We start from the raw sequence: 17,256 nt of genomic DNA on the forward strand, positions 1-17,256 counted from the left end.
GATATATTACCAAAATGTTCGAGGCCTTCGCACCAAATACAATGAATTGCGCCTTTCTGCGAATGAATCAGGGTTTGAAATGCTTGCCCTTACTGAAACCTGGTTAAATGAATCGATTCCATCCAACATGGTCCTTGATAGTGATGCCTACAACATATACCGCTGTGATCGAAGCAGGTTAAACAACGAACGTTCGCGGGGGGGTGGTGTACTACTTGCATGTTCCGTTCGATATCCTTCTGTGGCACTTAACATTAATCAACCCACGCTTGAAGCTTTATGTATACGTGTTTCTTTTTCTAAGTTTCGTCTTTATGTGGGGATTGTTTATGTGCCACCGTATTTGAGCAGCGACCGCAACTATTTGGAATCCCTTTCTGCTTTCATCAGTGATGCATACATGCAAATGAAACCGAATGATCATCTTATCCTTCTGGGTGACTTCAATCAACCTGCGTTAGAGTGGTCGCTTTCTACCGCAGTAAGGCCAGATTCATCTTCAGCTATAAGACATTATGTGCCACATATTTCTTCGAATACATCCAGTTCCTGCTTTTTGGATATGTTAAACCTGCATGAACTCTATCAGCTGAACGGGGTGCATAACCATTTAAATCATTATTTGGACCTGGTGCTCTCCAACTCTGCTGCAGCTGCTTGTTGTTCTGTGTATCCTGCTTCGTCACTGCTCCTGCCCCAGGATGCCCATCATCCTGCTCTAGAAATTGCGTTACCGTTTTCTTTATTTAGGGCTAGTAGGGTTATGAATGTATTACCTTCTGCTCCTAATTCATTGAGAGTTCGTTATAATTTTCGGCTCACAGACTATCGTAAACTTAATTCAATTCTATCTCGTTCCGACTGGTCTTTTTTTTATCAATGTACATCGGTCGACGAGGCTGTCCAATCGTTTAATGCTTTGTTAACCTCTGCACTCCTTTCATGTACACCTATTTTTCGTTCCCCTCCTAATCCTCCCTGGTCCAATCGTACTCTTCGCAACCTGAAAAAGGATAGAATGAAATATATTAGGAGGTATCGTCTGAACCGATCTGCTTTCAACTTTCGTTTATTTAAGTACGCTGCCTCTGCGCATCGACTATACAACAGGGCTCGTTTTGAGGCCTATTCGAGTAGACTGCAATCGCGTTTCCGTTCTGATCCAGCGTCCTTCTGGCAATTTGTTAGGATTCGAAGAGGGTGCAATACGTTACCTAATGAAATGGTACTTGATTCTCGAACTGCCTCTACGCCTGTTGAGATCTGTGAGCTATTCTCTGCACATTTTTCCCAAATGTTTGAGCCACCGGTTAGTGACCCTAACCTTATTGAGGGTGGGCTACTCTACACGCCAGAGAACTTAATTAATCTCTCCGATATTTCGGTTAGCTCTGAAACAGTTGTACAGGTGTTATTTGGGTTGAAACGTTCTTTTACTCCTGGTCCAGATGGCATTCCTGCCTCAGTTTTAATAAACTGTAAGGACGTGCTTGCTCCACACCTTGCTAAAATTTTCAACCTTTTACTTTCTCTTGGGGTTTTTCCTGCTCTTTGGAAATCCTGTTGGCTTTTTCCGGTACACAAAAAGGGATGCCGTAGCATTGTTTCTAATTATCGTGGGATAACCCAAACTTGCGCCACAGCCAAAACTTTTGAGCTATGTATCCTTCCAACCATACTTCATAGTTGTAGTTCAGCTATTAGCCCTAAACAGCATGGGTTTATGCCTGGTAGGTCTACTTCAACTAATCTCATGTCTTTTATTTCCAATATTTTTAGATCTTTTGAGGCCGGTACCCAACTGAATGCAATATACACCGACTTTCATGCTGCTTTTGATAGTTTGCCTCACTCTTTATTATTAGCTAAATTGTCTAAACTTGGTTTTGGTGATGGCATTATTAGCTGGCTGTCCTCATATTTAAGTAATCGATCATGCAGGGTTAAAACCGGGTCGTACTTATCTGAGGAGTTTTTTTGTACGTCAGGTGTCCCTCAGGGTTGTGTGCTAAGTCCACTTCTGTTTTCTTTGTTCATCAATGATGTTTGTAATGTTTTACCTCCTGATGGTCATCTCCTTTATGCGGATGATATCAAAATCTTCTTACCTGTGTCTTCTTCTTCTGATTGTCTGAGACTTCAGCATTACCTCAATGCATTTGCTCATTGGTGTTCATCCAATTTACTTCGCCTGTGTCCCGAAAAATGTTCTGTTATTTCTTTCTCTCACTCTCTTTCTCCTATTTTATTTAACTATACTCTCTCTAGCGCTTCCCTCTCTCGTGTTTTGTCCATCCGTGACCTTGGTATTATACTTGACTGTCGTCTTAACTTTAAACTGCAGCTTGATGAGGTGCTACTAAAAGCAAATCGAACCCTTGGGTTTATCTTACGTTTTACCTCTATTTTTAGAGATCAAAGCATCCTAAGAATCCTTTATTGTGCTTTGGTAAGGCCTATTCTTGAATATGCAAGTATCATCTGGAATCCTCCCACTATTGATGGCTGTTCGAGAATTGAAAGCATTCAGCGCCTCTTTACCAGGATTGCCTTTCGTCGTTTGTTCGGTGCTGCCTCACTACCTCCCTATGAAACGCGATTGCAGTTATTCAATCTTCACTCCTTAAGCTTCCGCCGCCAAGTGTTTCAGGCTTGTTTTATTGGTGGCTTATTACTTTCTGCTACTGATGCTCCTGATTTACTCTCGTCCATCTCGCTGTATGTTCCCTCTCGTTCTCTTCGTCCACGTGATCCTCTGTCAATTGAAACACGTCATACTCTTTATACTTTCAATGACCCTCTTCTGTCCTGTTTCAGGTTGTTTAACCACTTTTACTATCTCTTTGATTTCGACTCCTCTCTTAACTCTTTCCGTAACCGTATTTTTTCTTCTAATTCCCTTTAATTATTCTCCTTAGTTCTATTACTCTCTTTTTTTTATTTTTGTTAAGTTTATGATAGTCTCTACGCTCTACTCTTGTTTTTTTTCTTTTCTTTTTTGCTAGGTCAAGACTAGGTTAGTTAGGCTTAGTTTTTCATGAATTATTTTGTTTATTTGTTAGTATTAAATTAGTTTTAAGTCTATTATATTTAGCCTTGATGGCGGATATTGTATGAAATAAATGAAATGAAATGAAATGAAATGAAATCACTAAAAGAACCTTAATGCGATACCACAACGATTAACACTCCTTCGATTGCATTAAATCTTTCCACCCCAGCTCATAGTGTGAAGAAGACGAAAGACGAACTCGAACAAAACGGGATAATCACTAAAAATGAAAGTGTTTTTAAGGCAACCGATTGAAAAAGGGCTAGAGAAAAAAACGGTATGTAATTAGGAATGTATAACCGCATGCCCCCCAGTACACCACAGACCAAGCAGATCGCCCCCCCCCCCCCAGCGCACTCACCTTGAGCAAATCGTTCGGCACTCGCATCAGCAGCAGCTTGGGCAGGCGCAATATAAAGAACTTCCGGACCCAGGGAGCCATCTTGTGTGTGCTTGGCTTCCGGTAGTGTATGTTCAGGATAATGATGGTGATCACGACGCTCAGCCCGACCAGTATCATCGTGAACAGCAGGTACTTGCCGAGCAGGGGCAGGGCGAGCGAGGTCGACGGGATGATTTCCGATATCAGCAGAAAGAACATGGTCTGCGATAGCAGGATGCTGATGCATAATGCAATTTTTTCGCCCGAATCGGCCGGCAGATAGAACACCAGCACGGACAGGTACGAGATGCCGACACACGGGATGATCAGGTTCACCGTGTAGAACAGCGTCTTGCGTCGTAATGTGATGTTGAAGAATATATCTGGCGAGAGCGGAAAAGAAGTGTGAACAAAAACTGCTCAACTCAAAAGTCTGTGTGTGTGTGTGTTTGTATGTGTGCAAAAGGTCGTGCCCAATCTATGGCCAGTCAATGGGCAGCATTTATGGGGACACTGGGGACATTCTGCTGCACCACACCGGTCTGTGCAATGTGTGGCAAGGTAAGATACGGTGCGGCGCGACTGGGATTCGATCGATGGTTATTGCTTGCACCGAACCTGACATCGGTGTGCCATTTTACAGGTGCAGTATGGGCAGCAAAAAGAAGGCAAAGAAGACGATAAAAAATACCACCCACACACGGTGACAGAATGTGCAGCTAAATGCGTCCGGTCGAGCGAGACGACAGTTTGATGAAGAAAATAGTTAGCGGGTGATGGTCGCATGGGATGGGTCCGGGTGCTGAACCTTAACTAACGGTATGGCTTTGTCCCTGCCATTGTTCTGGTCACGAAGGGGAGGTTTTGTGTGTGTGTGTGTGTGTGTGGCTTCACTTACCCGGGTACGGTTCGGCACAGCAGGGATAGTACTTCTCGTGGCGCTCGGCTGGCACGCCAAGAATGTCCCATTCCACGCTCGGATAGTACTCGCGTAAATCGATTCCAATCTTCACCATGTTGTCGCTGTTGTTCAGTTGATTTTTATGCTTCAGGTCAATCTGTGCCCCCCGGTAACGGTACCAATCGGAGGTAAAAAAGAGAAATAGGAAGAGAGAGAGAGAGAGAGAAAAAGAGGAAACACTTGGACATGAGTAACATTGCAGATTTATGGGCGCTGCCTGAATCGGAAGCTGCACGCTTGCCGCATTGGCTTTGCGGTCCATCGGTGGGCGAGCGGTGGGCGCAGCCGAACAATGCAATGACAATTTCAATGCGCTACCAATCACTTGATTGTACCGACGGGACGAAACGATAAAATAATGGCTACGGGTGTGTATGTAAGGTGTAGCACGTAGCTGCCGTTTGCTGCCAACCGCCATGCGATGCGGTGTGGCTTTGTGTTAACGATTTAGAACCTTGCTTCTGGAGCTGGTGGAGCTGCTAGAGATGGTTGGTTTTTGTTTTGTTTTGTTTGTAAAGAAGTGTTTAAAGTGTTCAGTACCATTACAACACTTTGCACATTGCAGGTAGGGGATAACTTTAAGCTGTTAAAGCAGTTTATTCAGAGTGACACAGCGAGTTAGACAGTTGGGGAAATTAGGTTGAATAACAATTCGAGACTAGGTTTCATAGAAAAGTTTGTAAGTTTTCATACAAAAGTAGCTATTTGTTTAGGAAATCATGTGATTGTAAAATTGAAAAAAAAAAACATTTATTTTTACAGCATGTGAAGTATGCTGTTATTAATTTGGTAAAGTTATTTACGTATTAAAAGCAGTCATCTGTATGAGACTTTTATAATAAGATTAATTCAAGCCGTTGCCATTTTTTGCAATTTACAAAAATATAAACGAAACATCTGCTATTTTTAGTTTTAGCCTCTTTGGTTTACTATGATTTTATGTTTGAATAGTTTACATTCAATCACGGAGATGACGCTCGTATTCGCATAAAAAGAGGAATAACGGAAATGTGCATTAAAAAATAAGTGAAATCAATTCGTGTATACACGAATCATGTTTTTTTAAGGGTAATAAAGGTAAAATTACCTTACCGATTGAGGTTTTTTAGTTAATAATGTGAATATAACCCGTTTTACAACTTTCAAACACATTACTTAAATATATTGAAGGGATAATTTTCAATTATGCTGGAATATTCCTCAAAGGAGGCGTGAAATAAGCTTAATAATCATCTTTCCGGTCATATTCTCGATGAGATAGATTTACTATCATATTAATTTAAACATAAAATCTATTTTTTGTTCATCAGACAATGCGATCAATCCAATGCTGGTAGTGTAACGAATAAAACAATATTGTACTTCCACAATTATGACCAAAAAGCACGCAGTGAAGTGATCTAAACTTTTAATTACTTATGTCAATCATGAAAAAGCAAGAGCAGGTTGTTCGTTTCAATGTAATAAAACTTGAATGTTTCTGAAATGCATTGCATTGACTTCCAAGCAGCATCAAAAGCGTGCAGCTGCATGTTTAACCACAAATTTGCGTATCATCCTTCGCTATTGCGCTGCTTCTAACTTCTTCAACAATCTCCAATAGCTCAGCAACTAAGCTCAAGCTCAAGTAAAGCTTCCCATTCCTGAAATTAGTTTATTAAAAGCAATACATCAGCGTCAAGTCAGTGTAGTACCGAACATTCCGCACTGTATCCATCACTTATCCGTGCATCTCGCTGCACTTCAACGTTGGCAGCTGCAGCTGGTATAAAGCTGGTACGAAGCTCTCTAACATGTAGCACTGTTTGCTCAATGTGTGTACATTGCCGCCAGGTTCGGCGTCGAGTGCTACGTAAAACAAATACACGCTGCCACTGCCACTGGCAAGGTGCAAACACATGTGCATGTGGCAGTGCCGTGCCGTGCCGCCGAGCGCATCTTATCGTAATTGACTGCAGCTCCTGCTGATTGGCCATCCCGGTGAACGGCACTCACCGGGTGCTCTGCCGTTCCGTACGATGACATACGCAAGACAAACATTCGATCGCAAACGATTGCACTCAATCAACTGTCAACTGTGTGGCCGCACGTTAGCGAAAGGTTAGTGAGTAGCATTAACCTTCATCTCTGCTCGAGATTCCCATCGAATCAATAAACGTCCCGGGAATCGGTTCGGCTTCACCTTTACACCCCCCGCTCCAAACGAGCTGTCCCGACGGGATAGTGGAAGCAAGGAGATGAAGTGAAGTGAAAGCAATCACTACCACACACCGACCGAGGTGATTGATCGATGAAAAAGCGAACCTTTGGTGGGCCAACGAGGAGTTGTGTGGCCGTTTGGTGCTGCTGCTCAAGAAGGCTTACCAGTGGAGGGGTTTTTTTTTTCACCAACTCCACTCGTCAAGTGTGCTGATGACTGCTGCTGCTCGGGACACTCGAGGTGGCGTGTTCATCGTGCCCAAAACGGATCATCCAAAAGGGATATCTTGAGCTGCAATTTATTTTATCTACACTCTATCCCTCTCTTTCTCTCTCTCTCTCTGTGCCCGAAAAAAACCGGGAAAGTGGCATTGTATGCCAAGCCGGTCCACAGACAGTGTGCCATTTGCCACCTTACGGGTGCCTCGCAGGGGCAGCAGCAGCACCATCAGCACAGTTAGCTTCGAATTTATATTCAATTTACCGAGTGTCGTAAATTTTTATGTTCCATTTCATCTTCACTTTTATTTGTTTTACATGGTCCAATCTTGTGAGGTTGTGAGGCGAGGGCATGGCCTTTTTTCGGGCGGGCAGCATCGCTGCCTTCCGCTCCACCCGGTTTCGGTTCGGTTAAGGAGGAGCGCGCGTTTCAATCTCTCCGCAATCAGAGAGAGAGAGAGAGAGAGAGAGAGAGAGAGAGAGAGCGGGTGGAACGGAAGTGAACGAGAAAGTGGGCTCTTCTTGTGTCTGCTTCTTGGTTTCGTTACGAAGGAGAGAAAGGCTTTTACACACACAAAAAGAAGCAAAATACCCCAAATACAGCCATGCTAAGGGGGAATGCTGGTCAGGTTGCGAATAAACGCAACATAAAGAAATCGAACCGGTCGTATGTGTGTGTGTCCTATCTTAGGCCATAAGTCCTACGTTCTAGGAATGGGGGTTTCCATTCTTTAACTGACTTCCCAGGGACATGGCAGTAGGTTCGGTTTTGAGCATCATCCCCTTCCTTTGCGCAAGTAAGCGTTCCCAAGCGCCGCCGTCGTTTCACCGAAAGGCTAAGAAGCTTCCCGTAGGAAAGAAAGGATATACCGGTAAAAAGAGGAAACATCCTAAAAGAACCTTAGAAAAGCAAGCAAAAACACAGAAAGAAAAAAATCTGAAAATCAAGAGATTCGCTATCCAATCTTTCCCTCAAAAAAAAAAAAAAAGAAATAAAATGATGCACAACAGAGGAAGCTTTCGCCCAGGGCTGGGAATGGGTGGCAGAAAAGCGTTCGAAAAGAATGTGGGATTTCGGTGCTTCCGAACCCCTTCGCTCGCACCATTTTGTTCACCGGGGGTTCGGTTCAGTTCCTTCTCAATAACTCTTAAAAAGGGCACTCACTGTCTGCCCCGCACACACACACACACACACACACACACACACACACACACACTCACACGTTCAACTCTATTTCACACTAAACAGTTTTACACTGTTGCAGTGTTTTAGACCTTTCGAAAAGCGATACGCTGTCCGCTGCGCTGTGTGTATGTGTGATCCTCATTCTCTGTCCCTGCTCTTCCCATCCATTTTCGAGGGCTTTTGAGGCACATTAGTGCGGTGCGAGGTTTTTCACAGGGGCAGCAGGATTCGGCTGAAAGGACATTGTGTTTTTCTTGCGCGCACACTTTACGACCAACCACCACGCTCAAAAGCGTGCATCCCTTTTTTTCGAGCTTTCCACCACTTGAGGTTGGATGGTGGAAATGGAGGAGAGTGAGAGTTGGGGGAGGAAACAGCGGAAAAGGAAGTATGTGGGGATTGGAGCAAAAAAAAAAAAAAATAAACAGGAACAGGAGAAGAGCACAGAAAAATCTCCGGAATTAAGTAACAAAAAAAGGGAAAGGACCGTTCCCTTTGATTCTCACACACGCACACACACACACACATACACACGTGGTTTGTACCTCCCGGGGCAAAGGATTGTGAAATTATGCGTGCGAGGGTTTTGCGCTCGTCCGATTTCGATGTCACTGTGCTGTCGGTTCGGTGTGGGGTTGTTGAAGGGGGTCGTTTGAGAAATTTCGGCCCCAACGGAGGTCATTCTTATCGTTGTCAAGTTGTCAATGATACGTTTGCCGGCCATTGGAAACCGGCCCGAGCTTGGGAGGTCGTATCACCGGCCATGTTTATGTTGATGAGAAAAAGTGTGTGTGTGTGCGTGTGTGATTTTTATTTTCACATTCACCCCGCCCTGGTGTTGTGCTGCATTATCGGACAACAACTTCTTGCGTCCTTTATTTTTGTGTATCATTTTTCAACCCGTTATCTTGTCTGGACCATGCTTTTGGATGTGAGCTTTCCGTTGCCCGTGTGTGTTTGCGTGTGTGACAGAGTGTGATGGATTGCGGGAATATTTTATCGCTTTTAAGCCAGCTAGCAGATTATTGGGGCTCTTGCGTGTCGATTGTGTGGCTGCATTTGTTGTTCCGTGGCCCGGACTCTGGTGCGCCGAGGGACCAAAAGCAATCCAAGCAAATAAACAAAAAAAAGGATATTCAATTTTCTAACAACCACGTAGTATGACACTTTTCATTATTTGTGCACCCGTGGCTGTCATTAATATTGCTTTGTGGTGGGATTTATCGCAATGGCCACGTGTTCTGCTGCTGCTGCGTGCGATTGATACAAATTGATGATGACATGTTTTTCGATTGATTGACTTTTTTGCTGCTGTTTTTGTTGCTATTGGTTAGCTGCACTCCTATGAAAGAGCATGAAAAATTCCCTTGGTGCTGGAAACTGCCAAAGGAAAAGGGGTTTATATAGGGGAGTGGATTTTCTTTCAGCATTATGCCACCTTCCTCACAAAACACAAATCAAGGGGAAAGAAGCAGCAGGGAAGTGATTTGTTTGCACAAATAGATACACAAAAGGGTGCCGCCGCGTGTGCCAAATATCGGGCACGACGCTTTGGCTGCGCGATAAACTGTGCGATTTCGAATGTGTTTTGATTCGATCGCGCTCGGGCGGATTGTGCTCAGGAGGAGAAACCGTCCCCTCCGTACCTGGCGCGGGCAACCTTCACGCCAAACAAATCGGCAAACCTGCCTTCCATTCCATTGGCAGCGGGCGGTTATAAGATGCTGCCAACACCGTCCGAGCACCTTTGCGGGGCGGGTTTTTGAAGGGACGGCCATAAATGTATATTGTGTTCGGGTACCGTATGCTTTCCATCCCTGAGCGAAGGGAAGCGATGGCATAACTTTCCTTCTAGCAATGCCATTGCCAAACGAGCCCAGGGGGGGGGGGGGGGAACATAGCTTTCGGCACCGTTGCGTGCCACCCGGCCTCACCCCTACTCCCCTCCATCCCCGGGAATGACCTTTGGCATTCCTCAGCAGCGACGCGCTTCCCGCTCCAATCTCTGGACTCTTTCACACACCGAATGGGAACCAATTTCCATGCATACAAATATGAAATTATGAAAATCGCCGTCACCACCACCAAACAATATCCGCCCTATACTGTGGGAGGGTGGCCAAAACGGGAAAGCGAAGCAGAGACAGAAAGATAGAGAGAGAAAGAGAGTGAGCGCGCGCACTGTTGGGAAAGGCACGCATACGAACGCTTGCACGAAGGAATTCGAGCATTCAGCAATGAGATCACATTCCGCTGGTGTGTCGGCTAGAAGGGGAGGGGAGGGTGGGGGGGGGGGGAGGGGGTGGTAGTGTGAGCAAGAGAACGTTACACAATTTTGGGCACTGGCCCTTTGCCGGGGAAGAGAGCGTAGCGAGCGGGGCTCTCTGCTGACGTGAGGGTGGAGATCCGGAAATCATAAAGTTTCATGAATATGAAACGGCGCCTTTATCTTAGTAGCTTGCCACTACGCCCCTCCCCTCCCCCACACACTGCCATATCGGCCATCAACGGCATCGCAGCACGCTGGAATGGCACGCCCGGGCCCCGGCAAGTTATGTTTCGGCGCGTCTCGTGCGCGGTTTGTGCGAGCGATAAGGGTGCATGGGTGTGTCAACACACTGCTGCGAATGTGATGCTGCTTGGAATGGGTGAAGCCACCAGGCTCGTGGTCCCGTCTCGCCCAGTGGGCTCTGATAACAACGATCACCGATGGGCCGGCCGGCCGGCCGGTCAGGCTGTTGGACCGTGGGGGTTCGATTCGCATTTCGCATTCTAACAAATCAAGACAAATCGCGTGAGGTTCGAGGTTTTGAGGGAAGCTGAGCAGTACTCAGCTGGCAAATTGGATTTGGAATGATTTCCAATAATCCATGCCGGATCGGTGTCCGGGTTTTGTGACACATTCCAAACGGTTGTCGCTTTCGCTTGGGGCGTTGTTTTGGGATGCGCGCGCGCGTGCGTCGGTCCTTTAGCTAAGGTTTAACGGATGGGATGAATTATTAACAGACCGAACAACACGGATGGGAGCTGAAAACGGGTCGTGAAACACACACACACAGACAAGAGCGACAAGATCGATGAAGGTCTGGTCTGCGTTTGGGAAGAGAGTATCGTTAAATTTGATCAAATAAGACACACACGCACTCACCGGGCATTTTGACGTTACTTATGCAAGACGGCTTGAGATTGAATCCCGTTTCAACGAGTTGCTTGCAAGCTTTCAGTGGGAAATGGGGATTTTCTTCACCCTGTCAATGCTGTGCTTTGACTGCAATTCCTACTTTAATGAAACTGGAAAACCCACTTTTCAGATCACTTTAACGCTTCCCGATTCAATCGTAGCGTTAATTAAAGTGACGCTTGAGACACACGGCGAAAGAAAAGTTTCCATAGGCGCAGAGCGTTTTAATTTCGTTCCCAATGGTTGGCAGTTTTATTTATGTGCCTTCTAATTCTGTATATATTGCACTATCTGATTACACCATAAATTGTGATCCCAACCCCTTCCCAAGAGCCACACGAGCACACGAGCGAGCTGCTTATCGAAGAAGTCTGCAAAAGTAAGACCGCTTATCTTCGTCTGGTTCTTTGGTGTGTGTGTTTTTTGTTGTTGTTGTTGTTTTTGTTATCACTATTGCTTGTCGTTGTAGTTTATGCTACTGAAACCCTTTTCCAGCATCACCACCAGCACCACCACCAGGTCGTCGAGAATGGGAAGTAAAATATTCCATAATAAAACTGCCCAAACAGTGTCGGAAGCATGCCGGGGCCCTTTGGGGCGTTCGGCGAAGACGAAGACAGAGCCGAGGATTCAATAATAACAATAAAATAAAACTATGTCCCCTAACGTATGGTGTGCGCAGAACGTACAATCTTGTCCTGTCTCTCGTGATAAACCGGAATCTGGATCTGGCACGACGGTGACTTGCCTGACGATGCCATGCGAATCTCCGGGATGGTAGTGATCGTGTTGTTGCGATGGCGGCATGCCCCTTACTTCTAGGTCTGGTCTGGCTCGGGCCGAGAATTGGGCAGTAAAAGTTTGACCAAAGAAAGAGCCGCCAGTAGCAGCCGCCAACTCGTAAAAAAGACCGTCCCATCCACACGCTACTTACGACGAAGTTGTCGGAAGCAGCTCGGTGGATACCGGAACCGAGACCGGCCCCGAAACCGGTTAGTGCAATAGTTTGGTCAGAGAGATTTTCGGCAAAAGTGCTTTTGCTTTGGGTGGAGGGAAAAACCCCGGCTCCCGGTGCGAACCAACACTAACTACCAAGGTAAATAATACACAAGATTGCTCGCTGAGACGGGGTAATGGGGCAGCTTTATACGAACGCTCTGTTTGATATTTATTGCGTTCAATTTATGTTTTGCATTCTCGCGGTGCAAACGGTGCACTGCGGGCAGATTCACGGGCACGTAGTCGTTGTAGTTGTAGTTCAATTTACTGAAGCTACGATGGGGCGCGTCAGTGGAGTCGGCGCTGTTGAGATTGGAACGAAATGGTTAGTGGGTGAAGGGTGCTGATTAAAGCTGAAAGCTACGACAGCGAAATGCAACCCGCAAATGCAAAATTCGGAAACTTAACTAGCCAAGACCGAACGGCTAGTGATGGGTAATGTTGGCAAAAATCAGAGGTCGACTCCGATCCGACCCCGTTAATTTTAGAACCGACTCCGGAAGGTAGGTCCGCCTAGGCTTATCCGGAGTCGTTCAGATACGTTCGGAATTGTCCGGTGTTGTCTGGAGTCGTCCGAAGTCGGCCGGAGTCAATCGGAGTCATCCGGAGTCGTCAGGAGTCGTTCGGAGTCGTTCGGGATTCTCAAAGTCGTCCGGAGTTGTTCGCAATCGGTTGAAGTCGGAGTCGTCCATAGTCGGCCTTCGATGGTTTGTAATGGTTTGTATACAAAGTGCACACGCTAAACACATCGAAATAAAATGCCTGATCACAAGTACATTGCACCGGACGGCTCTTGTTGACTCCGACCTACTCCGATTCCGATCGACTCTGGTCGACTGCGATTGACTCCGGACGACTTCAAACGACTTCGGATGAATCCAGATGACTCTGGTCGACTTCAGACGACTCCGGATCTAAACAACCCTGGTAAATTCCGGACGACTCCAACCTACTCTGATTTCGATTGACTCTGGTCGATTGCGGTTGACTCCGGACGACTCCATTCGACTCCGGACGAACTCAGATGACTCTGGACGACTCCAGACGACCCCGACTCCAAACGACTCTGGTAGATTCCGGACGACTCCGGACGACTCCGGACGATTCCAAACGACTCCGTGCGACTCCGAACGACTCCAGACGGAACTAGTGATTTGGATTTTGCCGGCGTCGGGATCGGACTAACAATAGCCGCATCGGAGTCGTGGGTGTGCTCCAATGAACACATCACTAGTCTTGGCACACTTCTACAAGTAATGTTGTTCAGTTTATCGCTAACGGCCACTGAGAATGGCACTACACAAAAACGGAGCAACAGTTCAAGGCGACGGTAGTGGCGATCGTGTCAATGAAATGCAAATGTTACCTCAGCTGAGGTTGGATAAAGCATTATTTTGAATATGAATTGCAACTTTAAAACTATGAAGTTGTGTTTTGATTCAGTAAAATGCTTTCGAAATGATTCAAGATTTCTACACTTTATCTCAATAGTAAAGGCTCTTTAGGGAACTTTTCACTTCACCCGCTCGCCGCCATATCAATGGTCGAAGGCGTACTGATAATGGCAATGCAGCACTCGCTCGCGTCCACTTTTGCTCCATTCAGTTGGCTTTGAGAGCTGCGCACGATCTCAAGCATAAATAAAAATGTTGCGGAAGAAACCATTCCTCCGGCATGCGGTTGCATTCTGTGTGCCACCGCTGCTGGCCCTGCTAGCCACACCGGGTGAAGCGATCGTTGGTGGCATCCGATCCGCCACGCCACCGATCGACGATCCGGTCGTGTTTGTGCGCGTCGGAGGCCGGGCGGCACGCGTCGAGGGACTGCGCAATCGCAACACCGGCCTGTACTCGTTCCGTGGCATACACTACGCCGAATCCCCGACCGGACAGAACCGGTTCGCCCGGCCCCAGTACCGCCATCTGAGCGGAGACGTGAATGCGACGAGCAACGGGCCACCCTGCCCGCAGCCGGAACCGTCCAATCCGTACCGCGTGATCGGGCACGAGGATTGCCTGCTGCTGAACATCTTCACGCCACAGATGCCGGACGAAACGACCGGGCTGCCGGTGGTGGTGTGGATCCACGGCGGTGGCTACCGGTACGGCTCCGCCTCCCAGTACGGTGCGGAACCGCTGACCTCGAACGGTGTGATCTTCGTACCGATCCAGTACCGGCTCGGCTCGTTCGGCATGATCGGCGACGGCAGTCGCGATCTGTCGGGCAATTTGGCGCTGCTCGACATGGCGACGGCTGTGCGCTGGGTGCGGGACTACATCGCCTGGTTCGGGGGCGATCCGGCCCAGATCAAGCTGGTCGGGCATGGGTCGGGTGCGACGGCCGCGATGGTACTGGCGTCGGCTACGATGGCCCGCAGCTCGGTGACCGGTGTGGTGGCCATGTCCGGCTCGTCGCTGCAGCCGAACGCGTACGAAATGGAGCCGGTCGGGGCGTACCGCGAGGCCACGATGCGTCACCGGTGCGCGGCTGGGAACGAAACGGAGGTGGTGAAGTGTTTGCGCGACAAGTCGACGGAGGAGATTGTGCAGATGGATACGGAGCTGCAGGCGGAGCGGTTCCGTGGCGAGAAGCTCGTGAACGGGGTGACACCACAGGCCGGGCTTAATCCGGTCGTGGAGGAGAAGGACGATGGGCGGGGCCTGTTGGGCCTGCTGACAGACAAGCCGGAGGTGTCGCTGCAGGCGGGCGACTTTCCCAAGATTCCGCTGCTGATCGGTGTGACCAAGGACGAGACGGCTAATGCGATCGATGGTAAGTAGGGTGCGAAACGGTGCGAACAGTGTTTCGTGCTCGCTCACAATCGTGCTTCCGTTTCAGTGAAAGAGATTCAGTCCACGTTTAAGGGAGCTACGAACTTCCTGAAGAAAACGAGCTCACTCGTTGGGCTGGAGGGCTTCCTGAATGTGGAGAAGCAAGTGCAGGCACTGGACACCGTGGGCGGCATACTGCAGCTGGACAAGTACCTGGAAATCCCGGCCGGCTGGGATGTGACGCAAATCTTCAGCAAGCTCGTGGAGGCCACGACGGACGCCGTCTTCAACCTGCCCGCCGTCGTGTCCGCCCAGGCCTGGAGCAAAAGCTCCAAGGCCTTCATCTACAGCTTCGAGCACCGGTCGGACAGCACCAAGGGTCGCGACTTTCTGGCCGGCCTGCCGATCGTGGCGAAAACCGGCACCAACGGAGCCGATGGCCGACTCGTTGGCCACGGTGACGAGCTGGGTCTGCTGTTCGACACACACGACGTGTACGGCAATCCGATCGCGTCCGCCACGGTCAAGTCCGCGAAGGATCTGAACGCACGGAAAGCGTTCGCCTCGTTCATCGCCAAGTTTGCGTACCTCAACACGAGCAGCATGCACCAGGACAATGTGTTCAAGAGCTTCTCCAGCAAGGGCACCCCGTTCGTGCGGGTCGGCGAAAAGATTGCGGTAGACAACGACTTCAGGTGAGGGGCGATCGCGGTCTGCGGACCGCTGATTGACACGACTGAGCCCGGCACGGTAATGGATGCGCTCGCTTAATACGATTACAGATTCTGTCAACTGTCCATCTGGGGGGCGCAGCTCGAGGCACTGAAGTCACTTTCCTGCTCGTTCCTGGGCGAGGGGCTCGGCTCGGTGAGCAAAGTGGTGGGTAATGTCGTGCCCATTAACAAAGTGTCCGGATTACTGTTCGGTTGATAGTCGTTTCGAACGACCGAGAGAGACAGAGAGAGAGAGAGAGTACGACACGGAGACACTACAGCCATTTACCGAAAGTGTGAGCCAAGCCAAGGAACCGGTAAACACAACGATAGTGCACCGGCTTTTTATGATGTACATCCTTCAAGACGCCGAATGGAATAAGTTTCACGCCCGTCTCCCTTTCTCCGCCCGCACGTCGCGTAATAAAGTGTACTTGTGTGGTACATAAAACTGCAGTTTAGCGCCGAATGTTGTAATAAAATTTCACAATAATTTATTAACGCTGATAAATGAAGCGATTGTGGCTAACCCTGCCCCCCCCCCCCCCCTTCCCTTAGGACGCGGGGAGCTACGGGGTTGTTTCGGAGCGTCGACGGATGCTCGGTGAAGTTTAGTGTTGTTTTATGCTCCAAACCTACCCGGCCGTCCTTTTCCATTTTACCTTCGTGTTCCGCATCTTGCATCGCGCTCGAGCGCGTGTGTGTGGCAAAATGAAAGTTTCTCACTCAGTTTTATGCTGCAATCGCCGTACGGTAAAGTACGTTTCATTTGATTAACAGTGTAGTGGGACCCGGCGCGTGATAGTGGTACGGTTTGCCGGGATTTAGCCCGAGCGAGCATTTGAATTCGTTTACATTCATGCGGGGGTAGGGCGATGGCGGTGGGTTAGTTTATTTTCTGTGCTGGGTAAACACACACACACACCAGCAGTAGGACCATTATTTTGAAGCGAAAAAAAAAACAGAAACATAATGCGCCACCACTCCAACGAGGCCACGCGCGGGTGCATGAGCCTCCATTTTATTGCATTAATATTAGAATAGTTCCGGCAGCAGCAGCAGCAGCAGCAGCACGGGAGGATGAAATTCAATTTAAGACTGTATCTGCCGATATCTTTCGAGCAGCTGCCCGTGCCCTTGTGTTGTGTTGTTCAATAAAAGTTCAATATACCTAATGTGGCACCATTTGCATATTACATGTTGCCCGAGGTGTAGCCCGGTCAACGTCGATAGAGTGCTGCTACACGCTTGTGTACGCTCTGTACTTCGCCGCAACGTGTCGCCTTGGGAGTTGGCAAACTTTGAGCACTTACTTGCATGCACAAAACTGCACACACCGAACTACCCGGGCAGCTGCCTGAGTGCTTGGACGGGTTTCGTCGCGCAGACAAACCGAGACAAAGCATTTTCCCGTTTTTTCCTCGGACAGTGCGGGCTCGGGTGCTTCCGGTGTTCGTGGCCCACAGACGACGCAGTAACAATGTGTAAGGTCGCCCCCGTTCGGTTCGTTTCGGCAGCTCCTTTTATGGACGATTCTTTTTACGCGGTAAACCCCCCACCGAATGTCTGGTGGTGGGAAGCTGTTCCGGGTGG

General features: G+C 48.2%; 2 protein-coding genes and 1 long non-coding RNA gene across 3 annotated transcripts in view; 1 reads left to right on the top strand and 2 right to left on the bottom strand.

Moving 5' to 3' along the window:
* The window catches only part of LOC1272988 (acetylcholine receptor subunit alpha-like 2), a 54,141-nt gene that overhangs the window by 7,459 nt on the left and 29,426 nt on the right, over positions 1-17,256 (bottom strand). Inside the window, exons 5-6 of the mRNA XM_311921.4 lie at positions 4,333-4,492; positions 3,414-3,817 (exon numbers count right to left, since the gene is read on the bottom strand). Of these exons, the coding sequence (XP_311921.3) occupies positions 3,414-3,817; positions 4,333-4,492 (564 nt within the window). The remainder of the gene's footprint in view (positions 1-3,413; positions 3,818-4,332; positions 4,493-17,256) is intronic.
* LOC133391631 (uncharacterized) lies at positions 324-3,376 on the bottom strand. Its single transcript, XR_009765116.1, has 2 exons — positions 777-3,376; positions 324-718 (listed from the first exon to the last, which is right to left on the bottom strand). It is a non-coding gene; the product is annotated as an uncharacterized LOC133391631 (long non-coding RNA).
* LOC11175878 (cocaine esterase) lies at positions 13,674-16,174 on the top strand. Its single transcript, XM_003436282.2, has 3 exons — positions 13,674-14,951; positions 15,018-15,645; positions 15,733-16,174. The coding sequence occupies exons 1-3, from the start codon at positions 13,826-13,828 to the stop codon at positions 15,878-15,880; spliced, it is 1,902 nt and encodes a 633-aa protein (XP_003436330.2). The 5' UTR covers positions 13,674-13,825; the 3' UTR covers positions 15,881-16,174.

This window comes from Anopheles gambiae, chromosome 2 (assembly GCF_943734735.2).
Source record: "Anopheles gambiae chromosome 2, idAnoGambNW_F1_1, whole genome shotgun sequence".
NCBI lineage: Eukaryota > Metazoa > Arthropoda > Insecta > Diptera > Culicidae > Anopheles > Anopheles gambiae.

What these genes read in the sequence shown, in the direction of transcription:
- LOC11175878 (XM_003436282.2), top strand. Translation starts at nt 13,826, where the DNA reads ATGTTGCGGAAGAAACCATTCCTCCGGCATGCGGTTGCATTCTGTGTG. An exon ending in GACGGCTAATGCGATCGATG is followed by an intron (nt 14,952 to 15,017) that starts GTAAGTAGGGTG and finishes CTTCCGTTTCAG; the next exon opens with TGAAAGAGATTCAGTCCACG. An exon ending in GCGGTAGACAACGACTTCAG is followed by an intron (nt 15,646 to 15,732) that starts GTGAGGGGCGAT and finishes ATACGATTACAG; the next exon opens with ATTCTGTCAACTGTCCATCT.